This window comes from Stegodyphus dumicola, chromosome 1 (genome assembly GCF_044657685.1).
Source record: "Stegodyphus dumicola isolate Sdum_Otavi_A_Nest chromosome 1, ASM4465768v1".
NCBI classification, from domain to species: domain Eukaryota; kingdom Metazoa; phylum Arthropoda; class Arachnida; order Araneae; family Eresidae; genus Stegodyphus; species Stegodyphus dumicola.
The window spans coordinates 275781626-275808449 of record NC_140768.1 but is presented as its reverse complement, the minus strand read 5'-3'; the positions used below and the strand labels follow the sequence as shown (position 1 = coordinate 275808449).

Below are 26824 nucleotides of genomic sequence, written 5' to 3'. Positions count from 1 at the left end.
AATATGTTAAAGGAACCAGGGGAGTGCGAAAATATGTGACAGCGTCGCCAATCCATTGCCAGATTTTACCTGGTATAACAACAAAATGAACATATATTTAAGCTATCAAAAAAGTCTCCTTTCCCAGAAAAAAATCGTAAAAGCTTCGTTAGATTAATTGCAGGGTATTTACCGATTGAACTACCTCGTTTAGTTCATCAGCTGCTCTACATATGATTAAGAAATTCTTCAATAGTCCATGAAAAATGTACATGCTTCACAACATGCACAAATACCATACATGGCATGTGGCTACGTTTTTTAAGAGATCCGTGATTCATGATTTAAAAGACCCGTAATTATAATAAACAACGAATAATAGCACATTACTTCTTTCGATGATAGGAATTATTTTAAAAATCATTCCCGCTTAAGAAGCAGTTAAAATAAATGCTTTATTGAGTTAAATCTGAAAAGTTATTAATTAAAATAAAATTTTATACATGCACCCAATTCGAAAATTTAGCTGTAAATAAATAATTAATCATAATTTATTCCAAACCTCTAAAATAATAACTAGCGAGAAACTGTACGATGTTCTGACCTGATGGAGAAGTGTTTCTGAAATTTCAAAGGATAAGAATATATTTTATTTGATATTATGCAAATAATTTTACCTGATACTCTTCGTAAGTGGCTATATAGGAAGAATAAGCATTACTGAGCGCTGCTAAGACAACTTGAGTATCACCAGAGTGGTAACTAGATTCTTGAAAGACCTGAAATAGGAGAAAATGTCTTCAGAATTAATAAAACATTTGGAAGCTTCAGAATTAATAAATCCATATTCTTTTAATGCCACGTTAAAAACCTCAAATGCCAAAAGTCTTATCTTAGTCCAAAGGTGCTTTGTCCCTGAGGGACTATAGTTTTCGTTTTGCGATTTTGCGTCGAATAATTCTGAATGCCCGTTTCACTTTTCAAACTGTTGCCACCAAATATTATCGCAATGTATTATATTTGAAGAAATTAAATAATGAAGAAGCTACATAAATGTATGTATCTTTCTCGCATTGTGATAAAAGAACGGTACATAGAGCCATCCAGTTTTGAATGACTTAATCCTACTGCGAATATGGGCATCTGGAAGACCAAATTTAAAATTTGGAATTTGTTTAATTACCGATTTCATATATTGTAAATCTTTAACAAATTTCCGATTAACAAACTCAAGGCTTTCAAAGCGAGCAATGGCAATGTTGCACAGAAAAAACCTTTTTATCTCCAGCGCGTGAGATTGTGTATCGAAAATTCTAAAGATAGGCTCAATTTAAAATTATTTTTCGATATTGCTCTTGTACAGAATTTTAAGGTTTAAGTGCGAAGAATATGATATTTAATAAGTAAAGCTAACACACATAATGTTAAAAAACGCCCCCTTGGACGTAATTTTAAATCTGAAGCTTCTCAGATTTTCTTTTTTTTTTTTTTTTTTTTTTTTCAAATTAATTTCTTTTACTAGAATTCATTTACACAAAATTGTTTTATTCAGGATATAGAAGTTATACATATTATGAAAGGATCTATGCTCACTTACTCCGAAATATGAAAATATTCGAAGCTTGAAGAAAGGACAGATTAGGACTGCAGATATTTCGGGTAAAAAAATACAAATTTTTACTTTATTCCGATTTGATGTCATTGCTTCGAATTTCCGGTTAAAAATATTATTTTGTTTTAAATATTATAAATCATGTTTAAAGTCTACTCTTTAAAATTTATAATTTTTTTATTAAAACTATTATATTATATTTAGTTTTGCATAACTAATTGTACTCAAGTACTCTGTTTATAATTATAAAATTTATAATATATTTTCCCTGCTGTGAAGAATTAAATAAAACACTGCTCCTTGTCCGTAATATGTGACGAGAAACTCGGATAGTACAAGTTCTACAGAAGGTGCTTGCACATTTTTAGAACGATTTCGACAAAGAATTGAAAAAAGCAAAGGTTTTGGAATAAAAATTTCTGGCAACACATTATTTGAAATGAAAACTATCGTCAGTTAGTTTTATTCTTTCAAGTTATTCTTCTTTCAAAAAGTCGCACGTAAACAAGCTGTGGAATGAAGGATATATTTTTGCGCTTTCCGAACAGAAATAAATTAAAAAATTATTGAAATGCATGGCATTAAATTTGATAAGTGCGAAATTAATCATATTATTATTCGGAAAGGGAAAAACCGTCAATCTACATGGAAAGACTCCAACGAATACCCGAAAAAAGTTCGTACTGTTTCTATGTTTCTGAAGTTAAATGCTTCGACACAGAAATCAATTGCAAAGTCTTAAAATACGTCTACAGCAACAATAAATAAAATAATATATCAAGATTTACAACTTAGAAAAGCTAAGTAACATAATGTTCACGAGCTTTTGCCGAGACATGTGTTCAGTGCAGATTAATTTGTAAAATCCTGTGTGAAAACTAGTTAGCAAGAGATATATAGAAATACATTATGTCTCTTGATGAACTATGAGTTTACCCAAATGACTGCAATCAAAAATGTATATTTGTTATCGAGAAAGAAAAGAAAAAAATGTACAAACATGGTTCCGTCAATACATATTCAGCAAGAGGTTTATATTTGTCGCAGACTGTCTTACGATGGGAAGTTAAAAAGAAGAGTGGTAAAATATATTAAAATGAACTCAACGTACCATCAAGAGAAAGTTTTATGTCCGATATTTACAGAAAACATTCAATTTTTCTTTATTTAAGGACATGCAGAGAGTGAAACTTCATTAAGACAAAGTAATAAGGCATATTTCGAAAAGTTTCACTGCATTCCTTGAGAAAATGAGCACTGATACGGGTGTTGCACATATCATGCATTCCTGCGACGTCCCCTAACGTTTCACCTGTGAACTATTATACCTTTGGTCTCTCTCTTACAAAGAACTCTTTGTAAGAGCAAACAATAGTTGACGGTTGGTTTGGTTTAGTTGATTACGGCAAACACACTAGGGCTATCTGTCTAAAGGGGGATGCTTTTGTGGAGGACTTTCTAAGGTAAACTGGCTCGTATACACGTTACTCATAGGGAAAATCACGAAAACTCCCATGCAGCCCATCCATTCGCCCAGTATCGAGCCCAGATCAGAACTACCAGTGTTCAGCGATTTTTTACCACTCAGCTGGTGTGGCGACGGTTGATGGACACTGGAAAATTGTGGATGATAAAAAAAAATCAGTATCCTGGAAATTTTATCAAAAGCCCTTCTGTCATGGAAATCAAAATGCACACTTATTGTCCAAAAAACGTCTATCAGAGCGAACATTTAAGAAGACACTCTTTGCATTTTAAGCATACATTATTTGACCCCAAAACTCTCTCAGAATGTGTAAACACTCTAAGGACTCTTAAGTTCATATAAATACATTGTTTTCTATAATCAGTTTCAACATGATGATTCTTTTAAAGTTACTCTCTATATTAGAATTATACTTCTAATGAAAATTTCAAGAATGTGTTTTCATATAAGAAATGTAAACAAAATAACTCGCTGAAGAACTGAAAGTTTAAACAACTAAAATTCAGCAACAATAATCGGCTTAGTACGAGTAATTTGCAGGGCTACAATTTCCAAGGTTAACTAGTTAATTCTTTCTCTGTTGCGAAGTAAAAATGATCAAAAGGAAATATGTGTCTTTTTGTAAACAACGTACAGAATTTCGAGGATTACGTAATTCTCGTTAAATTACAGAAAAGGACTGCCCTAGCGCCATCGACTCATTGAAAAATGAACGAACTGTAAGTAAGAAAGTAATTCTCTGTAATCTCGCAAAGCTGAGAGTACAAAGGGATTCTACTAACGACACACTACTCTTCAAGTTTAAACTCTACTCTACTTTAAAACTCAAACTTTAAAAGAGTCATGGACTCATACGATGAGGCAGTATAACAAATAACACACTATGGTTTTCCATCAGCATCTTTCATGAAACCAAATTTATGCGGCCGTTTATTAGTGCCATTCTCTTAACTCATGCTTGACTGAACGTCACTTAATTGCTTATTGTTAGTGTCATCAACAAAAACTGCTTCTGTCTGGACATCCTATGATTGTTCATAAGTACAGCCTTTTTTGCCATTTATTCATTAACAATTAGATGCCATTTATCTGTTGATAATTAAATTTGATATAATATATATAATAAATAATAGCAAATAAGTACAACAAATGTACGCAGTATCCGAACTTTGACTAACAAATAATCGATGAAAGTGCTAATAAAGCTTTGTCACCACCAAAGGCCCTAGCAATGTTTTTCCCGCTGTAATCTAGCTTCGTTGTCGACCTTTTCATACAAAAACATTGGTTGGGCCTGCTGTCGTACTTTAGTCAAACCTAATAAGTTTTGGTGGCGCTGCAGATAATATTAAAATAATAACTAACGCAAGAAATAAATTAATAAGCGATAAGTATCAGTATCGTGTGTCACCTATGAAGGTATTAAATGATAAAATCTCCGCGTCATCTATTAACAAACTATAATATAGTTTCTCTTTAAAATAATATGTAATGTTAGTTAATTTCTTTATCCCTGTGACCCGAAGTTTTTCTTTCATGACTCACTGCCGAGTCACAACTCGACATTTGGAAACACATGGAGCATTTCGACAAATGGGGCATTGTGCAAGTTCAGGAATGGATAGTCCTTGTTGTTGAATAGGTAAAATTACAGTACGTAGTGAGAGTTTAGGAAAAGTGTGGGCGGATTAGCTTTTATTGTGGATTGAGTAAAATTACAACGTGCAATATTGTGCAAGTTCAGGAAAAGTGGAGATGAGCTGCAGTCTTGTTGCGAACTGGATAAAATCATGGCCATTGTCAGTGTGAGGAAGTATTTTCCAGGACATTATTTCGGAAGCATTTTAAAATAACAGGAGTCTCAGTTGGAATAGATGGATTTTAAAATGATTTACTGGAAAACATATTTTGGTAACGTTAGGTAAAAAAAAATGTGAAACATATTTCTCCCGAACATGTTAATCAGAAAACAAGAATTGCTGTTATAGTTGCAGTAAAAGCAGTGTGCGTGTGCTTTTGTGATAACGGGCATAGAAAAATCTCTTTTAGATAATGCATTAAAAATACATAAAACCTCTTGCTGATTTCATGTAGTTTCTACTCACTTTAGAGAAACACATTTTCTCTTTTAAAAGAGCTATTCTGGAGTTTAAATGGGGAATAAATACATGTTATCTATTTTGAATAACTCGTCTAATAACCGCACTTATCAATTTGTTTTGAAATTTCTGGAGAAAATGTGAGAACATTACATGAACGTACATGGTATGCATACATTCAGTTCCTATTTTATATAATTTTATTCACTCATGTTGTTGTTGTCAAAATGTATTCAGATTTATTCTGCCCTATCTCGTTGTAATACCAAACTGTATGACGTGGCTACGTTTGCAGGTGACAGGTGACAGGCGACGGAGGACGGGGACGCCTGACGTATAACATAGGTAAACAGGCATATGTCCCACGTCCTCCACTATCTCGAAGAAGCAACTCGCTGGAGCCCCGTGAGGCTGCACCAGGAGTTTACATGGCCATACAGGGGCTAGATGTCGGGTAGTTTTTACATAGGACGTTGTTAATAACACAAAGTAACTTAGAAAGAATATAAAGGATAGCATTAAAACACTAAAACACTCATATAAGCTGAAACACATAGATATACAAAATTAAACGTAAAAGCATAAAAACACACTCGTAATTACGTAACATAAAGACATAGAAACACACACGAAAATACATATCATGACACATAGAATACATATGGAAACACGTAAAGCACATAAATGCAAATATTACGCTCAGAGGAAACATATAAGACATAGTAAGGTGTGCGTAAAGCAGTAGTGCTGTGCGGAAATATGCTCAGTTCCCATAATACATAATGTACATACTTTCATTAGGGCTTCTGTTACATGAATTACATATTTCGTTGCATACACTACATTCGTGCATTGTACGGATATTATATATTTCGATTTACGATTACACATCATTCCATTGGGTGCCCAGTGCTTTACACTGATAAACATGTCAGTAACATTATATCTGCAAGTTGGTGGCTATTGAAAGCAGATGTTAACACGAGGCTCGAAATTGAATGTGGAATGTGTATTACAGAATGTGTACATACTGCGAGTATCTAATAGTTGAGTACATTGTCTGCAGTACCATGCTACTGTGGCTCGCAAATGTCTTGCCCTAGGGCGTTGATTTGCTGTACAACTGCGCAGATGCTCCTTATAGCTGGCGGGTGTTTGATTATGAAACGATAGTAAAGTGTTCTATCATTCGTTGGATGTGGTAAGTGGTGGTTTGTTGTTAGACTGCAGTCAAATAGATAGTGCTCGGGAGAACCTAGCATGCCACACACACAATTGTCAGATGCTGAGATGCCATGACGCATAAAATAAGATGGAAATGGGCCATGACCCGTTATGTACTGTGTCAGTGGGGCTATTGTTATAAGACGTTCCGTGTCTACCTTTGGTAGGAAGTTATACGTCCTTCTCCCTGTGTCGCCACTATTCCATTCTTCTTGCCGCTTTTCTTTACAGATGTTACGCAGAGTTTTCTTGAGGTGTGAGACGGGGGTAGGGGCACTTATAGTTTGAGCGTGGATGTTGTTGGCAGCCTCATTAGCCAGTCGGTCTGCGACGTCATTCCCTTCGTTGTCGGAGTGTCCTTTCACCCATACCATGTTAAAGCGGGCTTGATGATTATTGCGTAAAAGTTGCTGTATATCTATGATGATGGGTGAAGTGTGGTGATGATCCCTGAGTGCGTGTAGCACTGACATGCTATCTGTGTAAAAAGTCGCATTGGTAAGGGAAAGGTTGAGGGCATGTCGTAGCGCATTCAATATTGCTAGTGCCTCTGCTTGGAAAATACTATTGCTGTTAGTGGGATGTCCTTTCCATTCCTTTACTAGTGTGCCATGTTCGTAGTGAGCAAACGCGCAGCCCACTCCCTGATCACGTATTGATCCATCAGTGAACAGTTGTGTAATCTCACAGGAAGTGCGTTGTCTGGAGTGCGATGGCTGATGTTGGATTTTGACATGGATCCCTCTACCTTTGATGGCAGGGTGGATGTGTTGCACACTGCCAGGGAGTTCATAGTCTGTTGTTCTGAACGTAATTCCTGCATATGTGGCTTCTTGTCTGTGATGAGTGATTCGTACATAGGTAGCCTCTGCCTCTGCCTTTATGTGTAATGGCAGCAGGCCTGCAAGTATCGTGGCGGCGCTGGACGCTGTTGTGCGATAACCTCTGCAGATGTTTAATGCAAACGGCCATTGAATTGTGGTCAGTAGCTTGGTCTTTCGGCTGCTCATTGGTTGTGCCCATATGACTGCTGCGTAGAGAATTATTCTCTCTGCCACTGTCAGATATAATAGTTTCCTGATATGGGGGTTTTGTCCCTAATTTCTCCCTTGAAATTGCCTGGCTTTCCTTGCGATGGTCGATGTTTTTGTACGTATTTCTTGGAGGTGCGGTAACCAGGTGAGTCTTTGATCCCAAGTGACTCCTAGATATTTAATCGTCTTCGTTATTTTTAAGTTCTTGCCCAGTAGCTTTATACATGGACGTCTTGTGGGATTTGTGCCAGGACGTGGAATTACGATGGCTGCGGACTTTTGCCGAGAGATGGTTAACTTAAGTTTATTGCATAGGTCCGTGAATATCGAGCAGGTTTCTGTGATATTCCGTTCCAGTTCATCTCTTGTGCGGCCAGACACCAGAAGGGCTACATCGTCGGCGTATGCTATAATATCTGTGTGCAAAGGCCATTCATGTTGTAGTATGGAGTTAAAGGTGATTATCCAGAGCAACGGACCGGCGCAAGAACCTTGTGGACACCCTCTTTCCTGCCGCTTGATAGTGGCTACGTTTGCAGTAAATAAACGTACGCGACACTGCTGCCTGCATTGAGTTTTCGCCTTTCATGATTCGGTTTGTGTTACTGGTTACTAATGACGTCGCGGTGACTTGATTCCAGTTTCATCAATGTTATTTTTAACAATATGCATTGGATTATGTTATGTTAAGGCTCAAGTGATCAAGTGATTCTGCTAATTACGTATTTACTTTTAGTTTTAATATAGGCAATGCAACTACAAAGTTTTAGGAATACGCTCAGAATCGAATAAAAGCAATATCATTAATTTTCAACCCTCATTCTACAACCCTCGTAGTTCTATGTATGTAACGCTCAACACTATCATAAAATTGCATCATTCCTTCCCAGACATCCTGTTTTGAAATACCATTATTTAAGGACGTGGTTATTATTTTCTGAAGCTCTTCATTTAATTAAATATAAAAACCTTTGAGAATTGACTTCACTTTAAGGAACAGAATGTTATCTGAAGATGCTAGATCTAGTGAATGAATAAGGAAGGCTGTTGAGAATTGTGATATTTTTGTTTGGTAGAAACTGCTTGGCGAGAATGAAAATGTGCAACAGAGTATTGTCGTGCAACAAAGCATTCTCATGCAACAAAAACCTGCTATTTGAATGTACTCTTTCTCAGGCCAAATGCGCTAAGCTTTCTTCAAAAATTGGTCAATTATGTCTTTATAAAATATGCAGTTTACCATCTTCTCCTCAGGAACAAAGTCCTGGTAACTTATCCCTTTCCAACATCCTTCAACTCAAGCAAATATTTTTTGTTTTGTCTCAGGATCATAAGTATTGAAAGAAGTTTCCTCTCCAGTCATAATATGTTTGAAATAATCAGGATTAATTCCGCTTTACTGAAAAAATTACTGTTCTTTCCACAGTTTTGAATCCATGATGACAAATGCTCATTGGATCAAAACAAAGCAAGTTGAGATGTCATAGTCAATATTATATTAAATAAAAGCCACTTATTGCTTAAAAGGTTTGCTTAATTTTGAAAAATTAGTCCTAAAATTTTACAAACGCGCAGAGTATGTTAAATTTTTATGAGGATAGTAAAAATATGACAGCGTTCTAGAGTAGTTTCAGAGTATTGCTTTATTCTGCTTCTTTAAAAAAACATAGCTTGCTTTTATGTTTCAATGAAACATAATAAATAAAGAAAAAATTCTAAGAAAAACACAAGACAACAAAATAGAGCAGTTTCTAACTTAAACCTTCTTTTTAATTTAAATTTAATTTCATGTTAGCCCTACTGTCGTTTTTATGAAAGAAAGATATTTATGCTGGAAATAAAAACAATTTTAATATTGGAAAATTTATTATTTAATATTTACCTTTTTCACAGCATTTCGTAATCGACGGCCAGCCATTGTTCTGAAATATAAATATACAATTTTATATTTTTCTGAATTTATTAATAGTTTATAAGAAAGAATATCTGTTTTAGTCAGGAACAGAGATAGTCTGATAAAGTTTATAGAAATAAAGTAAAAGAGATATATGCTTATTCGAAACTCCTCTTACGTCACTTCTGCGGGGACCCCCAGCACAGCCAAGTTACCTATTTTGATGATTTGGGTAGGAACGATATCTGGCTGCCATTTGTACGGCAGAGACATCTGTTGAATAAAAAAAAAATATTCTGTCAGAAGCTTAATTCTAGCATTTATAAGCGCGTTCAAAAAGTTTGATTTACATTGAAACAATTAATAAAAAATGAATAGTATTTAAACAATTTCGTTAAAAATGCCTTAATAATTTCAAAGTAATAAATAAACTTTACCATAAAAATACGGAACATACAAATCCTTTTTAAGAGATGTCAGTATAAAAAAAAAGTTCGACCGCCTCATGCGCGACCATGAGCACAAACACGCATGCGCCATTCGGACCGAATGATTCTCAAAATAGGGTGGAAGGATGAAGACTTTCTTTCCCTCCAGTATATGTCTTTCCGGAGAGGAGAAGACTTTTCCCGTCGCAGCAAGTAATACCGCCCTTTTTGGACGAGTCTATGTGTTTTGGCAGAATGCCAACCAGAGTTGCGCTTGAGACGGTTGAACTATAATAAAAATATTCGCGTCTACTGAATCCAGAAAGGAAATTTTAAGTTCACGGATAAGCTTATAAATCACAAGTGCAATAAGTACCTTAAAATGTTTGAGCGTTTACAATCATTGACCACAGATTACAATCAAAATATATCTTATGCTATATCATTGTTAATTCGAAAAAAGACTAAAAATCTATGAGAATATAAAGTTCAATATTGTTGTTGGGGTGTTAAAAACGTCAACATGCTTCTCATGAACGTAGGTACAGGCCTGGAAGAACAACTGCTAATGCGGCTTGCTAGACAATAAGAGCTTTCAGAAATAGATGCACATCTTTCCTACGCATCATTCACAGCCACGTACTATCATTTCTTGAAAAAAATAATATTCCAACTCCTCTCGTGTAAGAAGGCTGATACAGATTAGATTATAATAACGGTATACGTTTATTGGGAAAGTATGTTATAGGTACCATTTATTGCTTGGGAGATTTGCTGGAACTTGCTTGAAAAATTAACCCTAAAATTTTGTAAATGCCATGCTTATATTGCATTTAAAAATATGATAGCTTTTCTTTAGCAATTTCAGGATACTATTTTAAGTTTTGCTTCTCTAAAAGAAGTATTTCTTTTCTGTACTTTTATCTCTAGGAAGCCAGGAATATCTAAGGAGCTGTTCCAAATTTAACAAAAAATCACTGTATTCGCTCGTTTGGAATGAAATAAATGATTGGTAACATGTTCGAAAATACATGTTAGAGATAATAGCTATCAAAAGAATCAACGAAACATATGAAAGAATAATAAACGTATGAATATGCAGTATTGTAGTTTCAAAGGTTAGACAGATCTATCTTCTTCAGCTACATGAATAAAAATAACAAGGATTAGAGCGCACGTCATACTACTAGTTTTCAAAAATCTTAATCAAATAGACCTTGGTGGGTAATTAGCGAAGAGACCGATTTTAACATTGTCATTTAGAAGGTTCTGTATACACAAGGAAAACGGCATAGCTCTGTCTCGGAGAGTTTTGAGAGAAAGACGTGTTTATTTAAAATGCAATGGAAAATATAAGAATATCGAAAATTTATTTTTAAACCTACATATGATAATAATTATTCATATCTTTTAAACTTCATAGAAATAGCTTTCGTGGAGAAATAACATAGGAAATTCAATACTTATCGCTATGTCTATAATGCAAACATAAAAGTAAGAAGGGTATCAAAGATCATTTAATTAAAAAATCAAATGGTTGAACAGAAGACAGACACTCCTGGTGCTTACAAATCCAACCAGAATTTGTGGCGTAAACTCAGAAAGTGGGGAAATAAAATTAAATCCAAGTCTTAAGTTAGCCAAAGGCCACGTAGACATATTTAACGTGCATGTTGGATCAAAGCTACACCGGCGTGACAGCACGTTTTGCAAACTTAAAGCAGACTTACTAATTAAAGCAGACTTACTAATTAAAGCAGACTTAACTTAAAGCAGACTTACTTATTTCTGTCTAAACTTAAAGTAGACAGAAATGCTATTATAAAACATCAACTAACAATGTGGCCTTCAGGCGGAACACATCATTTGAGATTCATTAAGAGTAAATATGATATGCATTTTATTAATAATATTTTTTTTGCTTGTTGCTCTGGTAGAAAAAGATACTGATTGTGCTCAAACACAGCACTTTGCATAACATTTGTAAATTTAAGAGTTAGTTATTTAGATTACATATAATTTGTTTCTTAACTTTACGATACATATATTTAATTTCTTTTTCATTAAAAATGAAATTACGCTTGGTACTCTGAACCTTCCAAATAAAATCGAATTTTTTACACACCTCGAACAGCAGATTCGCTTATTAGAATGTTTACTATGTTTTAGTGTTCTAAGAATAAAATATGCTATACCTTTATGCAAAATTCGTGGAAATATGCATGAACAAATTTAGTTACTACATCATTTTTCTATACCTATCAGCTACTTAATTCTAAACATTTAAAACTAATTTTAATCAATAGCCACGAAACAAGATTTTATCGGTTTGATGATTAAGGATTTAGCCTTGAGTTGAAACAAACATTCTGTAGAAATTTATAGATGATCCCTCTAACTACTCATAAAGCACATGTCTGCGAATTTTGAAAGAATATATGGCTCGTGAAATGCATTAAATTTTGTAATTAGAAGTGTGTATGTATCAATATTAGCCACATTTTTCGTGCTTCCTCTACCTAAATGTGTTACAAAATAAACGAAAGTTTACTTATAGGTTTAGTTTACAAAACAAATCAACCTGAGCTGGGAGAAAGGACTGCATTTGAACGCACGGATTTCAGTTATAAATGAAAAAATCTGAAATAATAAGAGAAGAAGCGTATTGTTAGAACTCAGAACTAAGCTTTTCTTTCACAAAAACTTACCTCGCCTGTGGCTAGTAAAATGGGTTTGGGATATTGACACTGTTTCAAGGCTTTAGAAGGTCTGCGGATGAAATCAACAACTATGTTCCATAAAGTCGAGCCTTTCGTTGTACCTATAAAACATTTATCAAAATACTGGTAGTGAACTATTTTATATTGCTACATTAAGTATAAAGAATATTAGTCTTATCCTGTAACTATACGTATAATTCTCCCCCATGCGTAAATTTCCACTTAGAACTTTTAGAATAGAATTTTATTTTTTTCTTAGCTTTATCTCGCTTTATCTTTTCGTTTTTCACAAAAATGTATCACGAGGCTTATACAAATAGGTTATATCACTAATAAAATAAACAAACGAAAGTAGAATAACACTGTAAAGGAAAAAAAGAAAGAAAATAATATTAAATAATAATTAAAATATCTCAAAAATCCAAACTGACAATGAAATTCTGAAAGGTGAAAATGTCTCTATAGTTCGTAAAAGTTCAGAAAAAAATCGGTGGTCCAGATGAGACAGTTCCGTAAAATCGTCTGAAGAATCGCTTTTTACTGAAGACATTGAAGATGGATATGATTAACATCTTCACTGCCGCTCCGTTACAGTACAAAGTACTTAAAATTAAGTTCACATCGCTTTAAATAACTCTTAAAACTGCCGTCTCTTGACAAAACTTGTGATAGTTTAAAGTCTAAAGAAAACTGGCCAAATTGTATTTTACAAAATATTTTAGGAAAACCCATTTTACTGTGCTTTTTATTCAGCGAGATATTTTTTGCTCCAGATATAGGTAGCATCTTTTCTTTAAAAAGGCATTCAGTGAGAAACTGTATAGAGGTTTAAATCAATAAGAAAGTTTCTGACTAGCTTAGCTACACTATCAGCTCACTCGTTCCTAAAACTTCCAAAATGTCCGTGAACATAAGCAAAGTAAATATTGATATTAAAATCTTACAAGGTTTTAATAATTACCTCAATTTCCTCAGCAAGTTTCTATAAGACACTAACTTTCTGTAGTAATCGTTGCGAGAAAAGAGAAATATATTTAGGAACAATTCATTCGTATTATTTTCCTTCTATCCCCTGAACTCAGGAAATGGACTCCTCCGCAAGAATGAACAGATTCTGGAATTTCTGAGAAAGCTATATAACTTTTCATATATCTTAAACACCATACATTTACTTCTTCAAAATGCTATCCATGAATATCCACCATTCTTTCCCATGACCAACAGAGGCAAAAGAATATTCGGAATATCCTGAAGATATTATTTATAGGCTCAGCGGCCATCTTTAGGACATCTCGAAATACTCCTCCGATTTCACAAACATATTATTTTGAGTGCTTAATGTCAAATTCCAGTATAACCCCGGGATATCCTAAGTTTCCAAAAAAGTATACGGTATGTTGAGAAGATTTCAAGTTCTACTAGCACCTCCCTAAGATACGTCGGAAAATCAGTTTAACATGTTTCTCTCCAGTACTTAATGCGGCATATCAATTAACCTCAAGACATCGTCGAATAAATACATTGCTAGAAGAATTGACAATAAATATCTTAATAATCTTTGGCAACGGATGACCCTTGCAAAATGCATTCAGAATATCCGTAGGGTATTAAACGAAGAAGTACTGAAGGCATCAGTGATTCAAAACCTTCGCATATCCTGGGATATAATAATTTAAATAAAGGCTTCCACAAGAAATTAAAAAAATGTCTGTTTGGGATTTGTAAAAGACGGCTTTTTGAAAAGACCTATCTTCGTACTAGAAATATTAAAAGTCTCTTGGACTCATTGATCTGGTCTTGCTTAATGGCTAACCAGTTAGGATCAATAACTACAGCAGCAACAACAACACAAGATATTAAATTACAAAGTTCTGTGAGTGTCTAAAACGTACGATCCCTGGGATATCCTCAATACTCGCCGGGATGTTACGACAGGATATCTTAAGGATATTCAGTGGTATGGTGGAATAATTAAGAAAAGAGAAATTAGACATAAATTACAAAGACACCATTCTTTTTCATTAAATTCCAGGAGGCGTTAGTAAGTATGGGGTAATACATCTCTGTATTGCATGAGAATGGAAGTTTGTTCACCTCCAGAAAGCTGAAGAAGCTGCAAGAGTCGAAAGTCCTCCAATTTCTTTATTCCTCTTGTCCAAATTACGAGAAAATACTATAAACATTGAAAATACACTGTACAGTATACTTATTCAGGCTGGTTTAAAGTTTATTATTACAAACATTTTTCAGTAATATGAATCTACAAATTTAGATTATATAAGTTAGAAAGAAATCAATAACCAATAGTCCAAAGAAGTGGTACCGGCGTAAAACGTAGACATGAAAGAACAGTGTAACCAGCGTAAAATGCAGAAAGAAAGTATTGCAGCAACTAATATATTCTTACAATAATATTAGTAAGTCTACATCATATGCGCTTTTCTATTCCATAAATTCTTCATTTACCCCTTATATCTGAAGTGGTATACAACGCATAATTTTTTGCCTTTTTTTAAGGAGTAAAATTAGAAGAAAAGGAGGAATTACGCTAGCAAACACAGTAATAGGATTGAGCAAAATTACAAACTGACCATTACTATTCCAATTGTAAGCGCGTAGTTCGTGTTATTCACAAATTAAAGATACGAGTAATAAGGCAATCGAAGAGATTTTTTTTTACTTCCTAAAATTAAGGGAATGCAATTAGCGCGCATGCGTATTTATGATTCACTTTTTTTTTCAGTCATGTGACGGAAGTCACTGTTATTTAAAAAAAGGGCTTATAGACAGTTCGTTTGGAAGCTGTGAATTGTTTTACGAAGGCTTTGTTTTTAGATGGCTATTATCATTTCACTTAATGCAGGAAGTTTTACTTTTTTGTTCTTAAGATTCATAATAGATTCAGAAACAGCAAAAGGAGATTGACGAAATAACAGTTTTCTTTCTTTTCTCTCTTTCTCTTTTTCTTAAAGTTTGCTCCACTTGATGGTATGTGCTGTTCACTGAAGCATGGTGTATGTTTTTTGTTTACCTAGTCATGCTTCATTGATAGCGGATGTTTTGAAATCGTGGCAGTGAAACTATTATCTTTCACTAAATTACATATTTTGAATTGCTTATACTAAAATGCAATTTATAAAGAATTACGCTGTATTAATACGTTTGTATTAGTTCGTGCAAACGAGTTTTCCAAATACGCAAACTTAACCGTATATCTATAAGTAAAGAGATCAGTATAAATGATTGTTAATAACTGAGATCAACAAATGAAGTTTAAATTTCACTGTCTGTAGAGAAATGTTCCTACACCACTATTAAGATGACACTTAAAATGAAAAACAAATAAAAAATTTTTTTAAGCTAAAGTAACTAAATGGATAAACAGTTCTTAAAAAAGTTGTCTCCATTCTATGGAAAATGTTCCATTAAAATGCAAAAATGGCTGATACGTTTGGACGAAGAAGGTGCAAAAATCAGAAGTTGAAACATCTTTTATTTGGATCTAATTGCTGATTGTAGTATGGGGGTTAACAACCATATAATTCTCTCTGGGATATCCTCTTTCTTCGGTGCAGCGATATCGACATATGCCATTTAGAAAATGTTTTGGAAAAATGAGAGGATTCTAAGAAAAAACTCAGTGGTCATCACTGTCTCACAGAAGCAGCAGTATGAATTGGTTAACTCACTATCAGACCTGGACCCAATGTCAGAAAGTCGTCCTTCATTAATGAGCAAAATCCAACTTAAAGTATGATACTTTGACATTTTAATGTGTGGTTAGAGAAAGAAACAGAATTACTGTCAGAAATGGGATTGTTATGGTGGCAAATCACTCATGATGTAAGCTGGTACTCTGTTAAATGGAGATACTCCACTTCCCATGTTTTCCTTGATCCTTCTAAGCTGCTGGAATGGATCGAAAGACGTTGAACACAAGATGTTTTTTATATCCAGTGTAATTTTATGAATGTTATTTACCTGACAGCGTATCACTAGTTCAGTAAATGACTACTTCGAATATAAGGATATTAGGAAGATAAAGTTAGGAATAATATTAGGAATATTAGGAAGATATCACTATATTCTCAAGATTTAATTCCTGGACAGCATGTGTTTTCTTTCGTGTGGTTAATAAAGCCTTTAAAAAATTTCATATTGCCATCAAAGAAGACATTTCGCTATCAGAAATAACATTAATAACTTTGTAATGTTTCCATTTCATCCTTCTGTTAGTTATAACGTTGCATGAATTTTCCAGAAGTTCAGTTTTCTAGTCATTTCCTAGCCTATATGTAAAATCCATGGGTTGGTTCTTAGAGATTTTTAACTTTAAATCTTGGAGAATTTATAGCATATTTTGTCAGTGTGGTTAGAGACATATCGGCCAAATTAAGCATTAAAGTTTCACTTCAAGGAACAAGAATCTTATGTCCGAAAAGGTGAAATTAAAAAGTATTCGATATCTAATCATAGTTGGAAGCTTAATCATAATTTTGATTTTGGGTCTGCAAAAATTATCGAAATAACTTCTTATATTGGTGAATTGGTTTTTCTTGAAGCTTTTCACATTCCCAAACATTTATCGTTTTTAGTTAATGACTTTAATTCCAATCCAGTTCTTCCTAACACTTTTAAAATTCTAATAACTTAAATTTTAAATTTTCATTTGCATTTCTGCCGACAGATGGCGTTACCTTCTCGTTCGCTTTACTCCTTTTGGGTATAAATACAACCATAGATTTCCTATCGTTGCAGATTTCTTTGCTTCTGATAAAGAATGATGTGCAGCTCATTGCCTCTAAAATCTACATACAACAAACACAAGGTTCTTGCTTTGCTAATTTTATAATCTACAACACTATTCCCTGTTTTTGATACGTTGCCATTTTCTATTAGTTTGGTATTTTTAAAGTAGCTTTTTTAATATAAAAATATGCATTAAGGAATGCTTTAAACTTGGATCAGAACTATTAAAATCAAGCTGTTGTGAGCGTTCTTATTGTGGCTACAGAGTTGTTAAGTGAGGTCACATGAGCTTCTAGTCCTTCTAAAATTTCATTATTTTCTTGTTCACTTATTTCCATGCTTCCATGAGTATGAAACAGAGCAACTTTTGGTACAGCTTGCTTATTTTTCATTCAAATGAACAAAATTTCAATGAAAATGCACAAATTGTAAGTAAATGTTTTAATAAAAGTTTTACAATAAAAAGCATTTTTATAAATTGTATTTATTCGAAAATAAGACCCTCTCAATGTAACACCCTCATTGCGTTTTAGGATAAACTTTAAGAAATAAATATTTGACCAGAAGATAAATTATTATAAGAATTCATTTGATTTTGATTTAAATGAAAGCTAAGCAACTTAACTAGACATAATAGTATTTCGCGATGGCACGTAAAGAAATACATTCCTGTTCAAAAAGTAAGCAAAGGCAAAACACGGAACAAAACAAAAATTATTAAAAGGATATATTGTGAAATTGATCCAAGAGATTGGTGTGGCATAGCACAATAAAACAAAGACATACAAAACCACATGTATTATGACCATCACACTGCGAAGGATCAAATAGGTCGGAAGAATGTGCAATGCTAATAATGGGTATGATACCCTCTAGCTGAAATGCATGTTTGACAACGGCGAGGCAAGTTGGCAATAGTGTCGTTTATTGCTTGTTGCGGCAGTAACGCTCATTCCTGTAGAAATAAATGCCGGAGCTCGCGGAGGGTGTCTGACGGCACACTGCGACCTGCTATCCGTCGTCCAACATGTTCTACGCATGCTGTAAGGAATTCTGGTCCGGTGATGTAGCAGGCTATGGCAGACGTGGCATGATTTCACTCTCCAGATAACTCCGCATTACTCGATCTCTATGCGGGCGGTCTTTATCGTACATAAATATGTCGTCCGTACCTATTGTTGCAATAAAAATACGCACACAAGGAGTTTAAAATTTCGTCGCGAAATCGGACGGCTGTGAAGGAACCACCACGAATTACGCAGAGGTTGGCTTGGCCGTTCGTTAATATTTGGTGCCCGATAGAGTGTCCCTGGCTCTCGCCATGCCATTGAACTCCGCGAATCGTTCAAGATTTTAAACTGAGGCTGATCCATAAAGAGTACATGGGTCCACTGCTCTGGTATCCAGCTGCGATGTTTGCCCAATTTAATCGCTCTCTGACATGAGATGGGGACAAAGGATTGTCGGGCGTACAATCCACCCTCATGCTGTCGACTCGACTCTCAGTTTGACGGGATATAGGCCGTCTTGCAGCAGCAGAAAGATGTGAAGCCAGCTGTCGTGCTATTAGTGATCTACGGCGTCTTTCACACAGCAAGAGGAGGCGCTTGTCTGCTGTTGTGGTAATTCTTTGGCTTCCAGAGCCACGTCTTCTGCAGGTGTTTTGAGCCCTTTGGTAACGCTTTCACAGCCTGCTGATGACACTGCGATGCACATTGAGCTATCTTGCAACACCGGAATGTCTTGCACCAGCTTGCAACATCCCGAGAATACGTCAACGCATTTCATCGTGCAAATGGTATCTTCGGCTCATGCTTTTCCCTTTGGCTATCTCGTATTACTATCGCTGCTTGCGAAATGACGCATAGGTCCGATTTGTCTTCTTTTAAGGCGCTGTTGTGTGACTGCGTTATTGCGTTTTATGCTAATTTTGGTTGCCTCAATTTTGACTTGCTAATTTTGGTTACCTACCTATTACGATGAACCTCATATGTAAATTGTATGTTTAATTCCCCTTTTTACATTCGTACCTTTCCTTTTAGTGTTTATTGCTTATTTTTTAAGCTTATTTTTATACCATTATACAGGATGCAGGCCTAAATTAATATTATATATGAAAATGAAAATTAACTGTAGATATGCTGTAATGCAGTAATTACCAGTGTGGTTTATTTATTATTCAAATAGCATAATTATACTACATAATATGATAACTAAACTTCTTCCTCTCACTCTGCGAATTTATTTATCAAAATAACCGTTAAGACTTTACCAAATTTTATTAATTAACATAGAAAGAAAATGGGTTTTATTTTCCAATAAATACATGGTAAAATCTTAATAATATAAATGCATATAAATATTTCTGTATGAAATATGCATAAACTTTACGCATAAATTTATTAATTTATAAGTCTTGCATTTTATTTCAATTTTACATAAATCAGTTATTATATAAGTTATATAAATTTCTATATTAAATAAATTCTATATGAAATATTAATTTCTATATAAATTTATTAATTTATAAGTCTTGAATTTTATTTAAATTTTACATGAATTTGTTATATTTAACCATAAACTATATCTATATCTATAGATAATATAACTATAGGTTAACTATAACTATATCTATAGATAGTATAAACTTTCTATATTAAATAAATTCTGTATGAATGAATTAATTTCTTTATAAATTCTTATTTAAAAACATATTTCTATTTATATTTCAAAGAAAAATATGTTAATAGAATTTGAATAGGAAAAAAGTATTTCCATAAACATTTTATTAAAAGTGTATTTCTAGATATATTTTTTTTTCTTTAATTTAATTTTAGGACACAAGATTTTTTTTTTTTTTTTTTTTTTTTTTTTTTGCAAAATTTTGTAAAAAGCATTGTTAATGCATGCATGCATATGCATGCATTAACAATGCTTTTTACAAAAATTTTTTTTGGGATTGCGAGAAGAAGATGGCAATTTAAGTGAAACTTTAACTAAGAAAGAGGAAGCAAGACTTGTTCTGAATAATAGTTACCTTGTAAAAAATCAAATTCTCCCGGGCAGTCAATGGTTCCAGCTGCAAAGCTGTAACCCATCGCTGGTTTGCAGGTAGTCCTCTGCGCAGAAAATAGTAAAAGATTTGTTATCATATTTTTAAGAATTCACTATCAGTTGTTTTGTAGCGTGAAGAGTATCTAAATTTTTTCCAAAAACTGATTTTGAGATTTTATTCAACAATATCCCCATACAACAACAATCCCCAATATATTTTTATTTTTTATCTCAGAAACCATTTCTAAATTCGACAACACTTAGAGGAGCTAGAGGAGTTTTTCTTAATATATTTTTGATACGAAACAGAAATTCTAACTGTGAATTAGAAGTAAACAAAAAAATTAGTATACCTTATTTAATATTTTTTATCCGTGATATGTTATAAATTATATATTTAAATTAATTTTATTAATTTTCTGATCACTATACTAAAAATTATATTAACTTTATTTAGGTCATTAGATAGAGACACCTCTACTTCAGAGACCTATGTCTAATAGCCTCGGAATCGAAGAGTGTAATCAAAATCTGCACCAATCTAAGGGGCTTTTTTGTTTAATTTTTAAACCTCTCTTTCTAGGTATTCCTGTAATTCCTACGTGTTCCTAGAAATTCTACGTATTTAATTTCATATAACCTTCATGACTGTTTATTGCGTCCGTGTTTTTATTTAATTATTTCTATTTATTTGTGTTGCACGTTGTTGCATTGAGCTTTGCTTATACTTTATTCGTATTTTGCTCTATTTTTATTCCCATACAATGATTGCATATTTATTTGTTTAGTCAGTTTAGTATGTTGCTATTTAAGAAATTCTATATCGATAAAAATTAAAGCCTTATAAATGGCTCAAGTAGAATTTGAGTTATTGCCTGTAGAATTTAAGAAGCCATGGCAAAACGTTTGTCAAGGAAAGTGTAAAGAGGTAGCAACTGTCATCACTGAACTTTCAAATCAAGTTTTAGTCTGAAGGAAATTTAGCACATCTCAGAAAGCTAATTTTAAAACATTAAATCGATAAACGATTTCTCTATATGTTCGATTGAAATTGATGTAATGTTTCGATTGCGAAAAAGTCCTTTTTAATGTGCCTTCTTGTTTTGCCTCCTTTTAAAAAAATTGCCATCATGTATTTTTGACTGCAAGGGATTCTGCAGTCGATATTTATTCTTGCTTCACGAATCATTCTGATGTCATTTCTTTTCTGTTAGAACTATATTTAATTTTTAAAAAATTTAGCCTAGAAAGGTTATTAATTTCGTTTTGGCATTTTGCGCTGAAAACTTTAAATGAGGTTCACTTTTCAAACTGTCGCCACCAAATATTACAGCCCTGTATTATATTCAAAGAAATTAAATAATGAAGAATCTTCCTAAATGTATGTATGTTTCTCGCATTGCGATATAACGACGGTACCTAGAGCCATCAAATTTTGAATAACGTATATTTCCACCCGAATATGAGCATCTGGAATCCCAAATTTAGAATTTGGAATTCGTTTTATTATCGATTTCATATTTTGTAAAACTTTAACGAATTTTTGATTAACAAACTCAACTATTTCAAAGCGAGCAATGGCAACACTGTACGAAAAAAAAAAAATTCTATCTTCAACGCGCGAAACTGTGTACGGAAAATTCTAAAGATATGCTCATTTAAAAATTTTTTTGCGATATTGCTGTTGAACTGAATTTTATGGTTTAAATGCAAAGAACATGATAATTAATAAATAAAGGTAACACACAAACCGTAAAAAAAACGCCCCTTCAGGAGTAATGTAAAATCTGAAACCTTTCAGATTTTTTTAGTCATTATATATATATATATATAATATTATATTGCGATTATATATATGTATATTCTAATTTTTGTTAATTACAAACATTTTAGAATTTTTTAAAAGATAAAATTTTATTTTCCAGTTAGCTTGCTTTTTTAGAAAAGAGAACACCAACTCCCTCACAAGAAAGTGTTTATAAAATAAATAATTTAATCAAATTGTATAAATGATATATTGCTGTTATTTCATTAAATAATAATAAACAAGTATCGCAATTTTAATACAAATTTATGCTTGCTGAAGTATATTTATTTCAATCAGTTCTAAATTACAATTTAGTGAGAATACACAATAATTTAGTGAGAAGATCGGTAATGAAAGTAATTTTACTTACTCTTTCAGTTTCGTTAGTAGAGAGATCTACATTGGACATATCGATAAATTGATGAATGTACAAAACAGGTCCACTCAATCGTTTCGATGCCGATTTGAACAATTCCTAGAAATATTTTATTTCTATCAATGACATAATCTATTTTATCACAATTTTTATATATTTACTAAATGATAATTCTTTTAATTTGCTATAAGCTAATTTTTAATTCTTATGTTTTTTTTTTTCCATTTCTTTTGTTTTTTTTTTTCTTTCTTGGTCTCAAGGTTTTCTTCTCATCTTCCGCAGCACTAAATAATTCAATCTAGAAATTCAAAGCAAGTTTTTAGTTAACTAGGTTTTATTCAATTTATGATTAATAAAAATTGTTACCTACGTCAAAGAATAATGTTTCACTGCTGGAATGTTTCCTTGTCGTAGTGCTGTTGACCTGAAGTTAATAGCTATTGAATTCGAATTTGGAATTTCTGCAGTTAGAGCTAAATTATTTCCGAATATCTCTTTGGTTAGGCTATAAAAATGCAATTATACTTCATGCCAGCTGTTTGAATTTGTTCCCAGCCAGCAGGATTTCATTTTTATGCTGTAATTTATTTTAAGTTGTAAAACACACAGGTAGCAGCAAAATAAAATCTTGGTTGCGAATTCTTAAATTTAGTTTGAAAAGTATTATTCTGTTATTAGTCGTGAATAATGGTACCTTTGTTTGTACCATAAACTAAGCTGTTATTAGGCTTAGCCAGATTCATGCAAGAATTTTTAAGTTAGAAGTACGGTTTTATACAGTTATTTTTCTTCACGAACTTTGATGAAATGATTATTGCACAAAACTTTATAAGTACCTTCTTCTATTTCAAAATACCTATTACGAAAAAAGCAGCCTAGTCGGAAAAACTACCCATTGTGAAATGAAATAACAAAGACAATAGAAATATAATATACCTTTCCATTGCACAAACAGGAGCTAACATTTGCCAGCTCAATTGTTCAAGCCATTTTTATTTTAGAACAATATGTTATCACATACGCAAAGCGATCAGAATGGCCAGAATGAGATCATAATATATTATTATTATTATTATAACAGAAGTATATGGCTGTGCATTAAAACTAATAATATCGAATGCTAGCACACTCTTAAGACCTAACCCTGAAATTCGGCTAACTTATCTCTAAGATTTCTTACAGCCGTAATTTCCTCCAAAATAGTGTTGAGGATTATTGCATCAGTTTAAGGATATCCTATTTTAGATGTTCTACGGCAGAGTAATCACAAATTGCGAAGCATGATGATCAGCTGCCACCTGACCCACCGTTGAAGCACGATAATTTTTTTTTCGGGGCTTCATGAGACTAGTGGGTCACAGCAACATTTATGGTTTGTGGCATCATGGACCACTGGTGGAACATCTTTTCTGCAGATCTAATATGGGATATAAATTTCTGCACCCTCCTAATCACTCTGATCGAACTGGTCCTTACATGTGTCGGCTGTCAACGTATTAAAAGGAGCTGTGTAAAAAACAAATCTATGAGAATTTGCATGATCGCTTTTGAAGTGAAAAATTCCAATTAGTTTCTTTTACCGTTACATCCTATAACTGAACCAATGCTTCACTGAAGAACACAAATAGCATATCGAACTTCCTTTCGTATAATGAAAATATATGTTGTGTTTCTGTTATGTTGATTATTTTCATTTGACATTGAGGAGGCCTTTGCAAGAAAACTTGTACAACATTTAGTAAATAAAGAAAACACACGCATGCAATTGTTGTGATGCAAGACTAAACTTGTGACAAGTGAATGATAGCATTCACAAGGATTCTGCGTTATTCATGATGAAGAGAGTTTGAAGTATTAAAAATGATTTTTATGGCAACAAACCTATGTTTACCTATTTCGTTTTCATAAAAAGATGCTACCTAATACCTATAAAATTAGCATTGAATAATAATTTAATACTGAGCAATTAAAGTTTAATACTCTTATTAGTTGATTTAATCCTGTAAAAATACAGTGGTACTTCACATAACGAACGCTGACTTGTGGTAAAATGGCTTTCGTTATGCGTATCGTTCATTGTGTGGAAAGCTCTTTCAGACAGGTTAATAAGGAAATAATTTTAATCTATTCTCTTTCAATCCTAAACATGAAAACGTAATAAGATCAATACAATGTTGGAACTTGTAGGGACTTAATAGTTTATTAATACTGAAAATTATTTACTTGTACTATGTTTGTAAACAATCTGGCGGTTTTGTAGTTTATGTTCATATGAATCTTGTTCTTCCATTTGGAGATGAGCACCTAAGTTGCCCTTGTATTTCTTGCAAGTTTTTTTAGGGAGGTCTAAGTTTTGTACGGTTAATAACAAGTTCTTGCATTTCTTCAGGACTGCTCTTAAGTAATATATGGCATTGTCACTGAACAGCACTGGCAAATATTGATCTCATGTTGATTGAGATGCCTCTCTTTGGCCGAGACCTGTACCTCTTCTCACTATTTTAGAAGGCTTTTTGATGATTGGAATACGCATTAAACTTTTACAATCTCCTCTTCCTTACCGGAAAAAAACTTAACTTCCTGCTCAGACTCTGGCTTCCTCGTATTGCTGGTTTCTCGTTAAAAAAGAGCATAGATATGTTCTTATATTCTCTTCCTCCCCACCAGATGAAACTCCCATCTGGGCGCTTTTATGTTTCTTCTCAAGTAGGAAACGAAATCATTTAGTGGCAATATAATGTTTTAAAAAAATGTTTCTCGCTTGCTCATCTATTCATTGCCTTTATGAACACACGCATTTCTGCAGTTATGTGTCGTCTAAGCGGAAAGTAAAGCAAATTCAACTTCGAACGTATCAATAATGCGCAATGAAACTGCAATTCTCTTGGATCTGCGATATGAGACAGGTTTTTGTTATGCGAGACTCTCAACCCGCGCATATTACGCGCGGGACATTTGCTTACAATGTTTTCGTTTTATGAAACTCCAAAGTATTTATCAGAACGCATGCAATTGTTGTCATTGTTTAGTTTCAGAATCACTATAATCATTACAAGTACTTTTTATAAAAAAATTTTCAATTGAAAAATAAATTATTTGCAGTATTTAAATTTACAAATTTCACAACTAGTTATAAATTCACAGTTATTCATTAACTACATTAATATATGATTTGATTAAATATATGTTACTTACCATCGCTGTTTTATATTGACGTTCTCCTATGATCCACGTACTCTCGAACATATCTTTTCCAGGTCCTACAGCTACACATCTTTCTTTCTAAAAATACTGAAACTCGTAAGCAATAATCATATGCAAATTTCAATATTTGTATCAATATATCTATGTATATATATCTATATACCTAGATCACTATGCCTGAGATAAAATTATAATTTTATTATATAATAGCAACTCACTCTTTATAAATTTGTTTATTTTCCCCTTCTATTAAAAATAGTAACACGCTTATAATGAATTTCTCTGAGGGCCGTATTTTTAAAATAAATTGCATGAAAGAATTTCTTGAATGGTTCTCTAATTTCAGCTTTCCGAAATTTAAAATGAAGACGTTTTACAAGAAGTGTGATCCAGAAGCGTTTAGATAGTAAATTGATTTTAAAGAAAAAGTGTTTTTATATAATTATTGTAATGAATTAAACAATGAAAGGAATTTTATCAACAAGATATCAATAAATTAACCATATTTGTGAACAATAATATGAAAACGTGTACTTGGAATATTTTTTTCGCATGTGCATAATTAAGTTCTCATTATACTATAGTAATATCGGAGAACTTACCCCTCCTCGGCAAGTGCTGGTTTCAATGTCACACTTTTCCGCTGGATCACTGGGGCAGCGGGCACCCAGTGTATTTGGCGATACATCTCCTGCATTGGATTGAGCAAACGCAGCTACGAAAGGACCCTGTAATAAACAACATCTATTGTAACAAAATGACAGATGCGACTATGCCTGTAAATATACAGTACAACTCGCTTATAACGAGCTTGATTTAATGAGAACCAAGATTTAACGAGGAAATCAAAACTACTTCGTAGATACAATGTTAAATATAGCAAGCAATAGTTTTTTAAGAGGGTCGAGTGAATGAGGAGCAACAAGAAGCAGTAGGCGTCTTGGAAAATTTGGAAATGAGTAGAGAAGAATTTTGAAAACTATGCATCTTTTAACGCCAATGTTATCACTTCCGAGATACCTACTCCTGAGGATATTATAGCTGAAATTCAAGTTAAAGCAGATTAAACAATGAAAGCAGCGATGATAACGACGAATGTAAAGAATTTCAAGCTGAACGTCCTCAACATACTCAATGACTTTTGGGTGCGAGGGAAAT

The 26824-nt window shown here is 33.3% G+C and overlaps 1 protein-coding gene across 1 annotated transcript in view; it reads right to left on the bottom strand.

The window, feature by feature from the left end:
• LOC118182382 (neutral ceramidase-like) overlaps nucleotides 1-26824 on the bottom strand; it is a 116683-nt gene that overhangs the window by 10628 nt on the left and 79231 nt on the right. Inside the window, exons 7-14 of the mRNA XM_035351725.2 lie at nucleotides 26269-26394; nucleotides 25658-25744; nucleotides 22457-22561; nucleotides 20263-20344; nucleotides 12465-12577; nucleotides 9507-9601; nucleotides 9317-9356; nucleotides 657-758 (exon numbers count right to left, since the gene is read on the bottom strand). Of these exons, the coding sequence (XP_035207616.1) occupies nucleotides 657-758; nucleotides 9317-9356; nucleotides 9507-9601; nucleotides 12465-12577; nucleotides 20263-20344; nucleotides 22457-22561; nucleotides 25658-25744; nucleotides 26269-26394 (750 nt within the window). The remainder of the gene's footprint in view (nucleotides 1-656; nucleotides 759-9316; nucleotides 9357-9506; nucleotides 9602-12464; nucleotides 12578-20262; nucleotides 20345-22456; nucleotides 22562-25657; nucleotides 25745-26268; nucleotides 26395-26824) is intronic.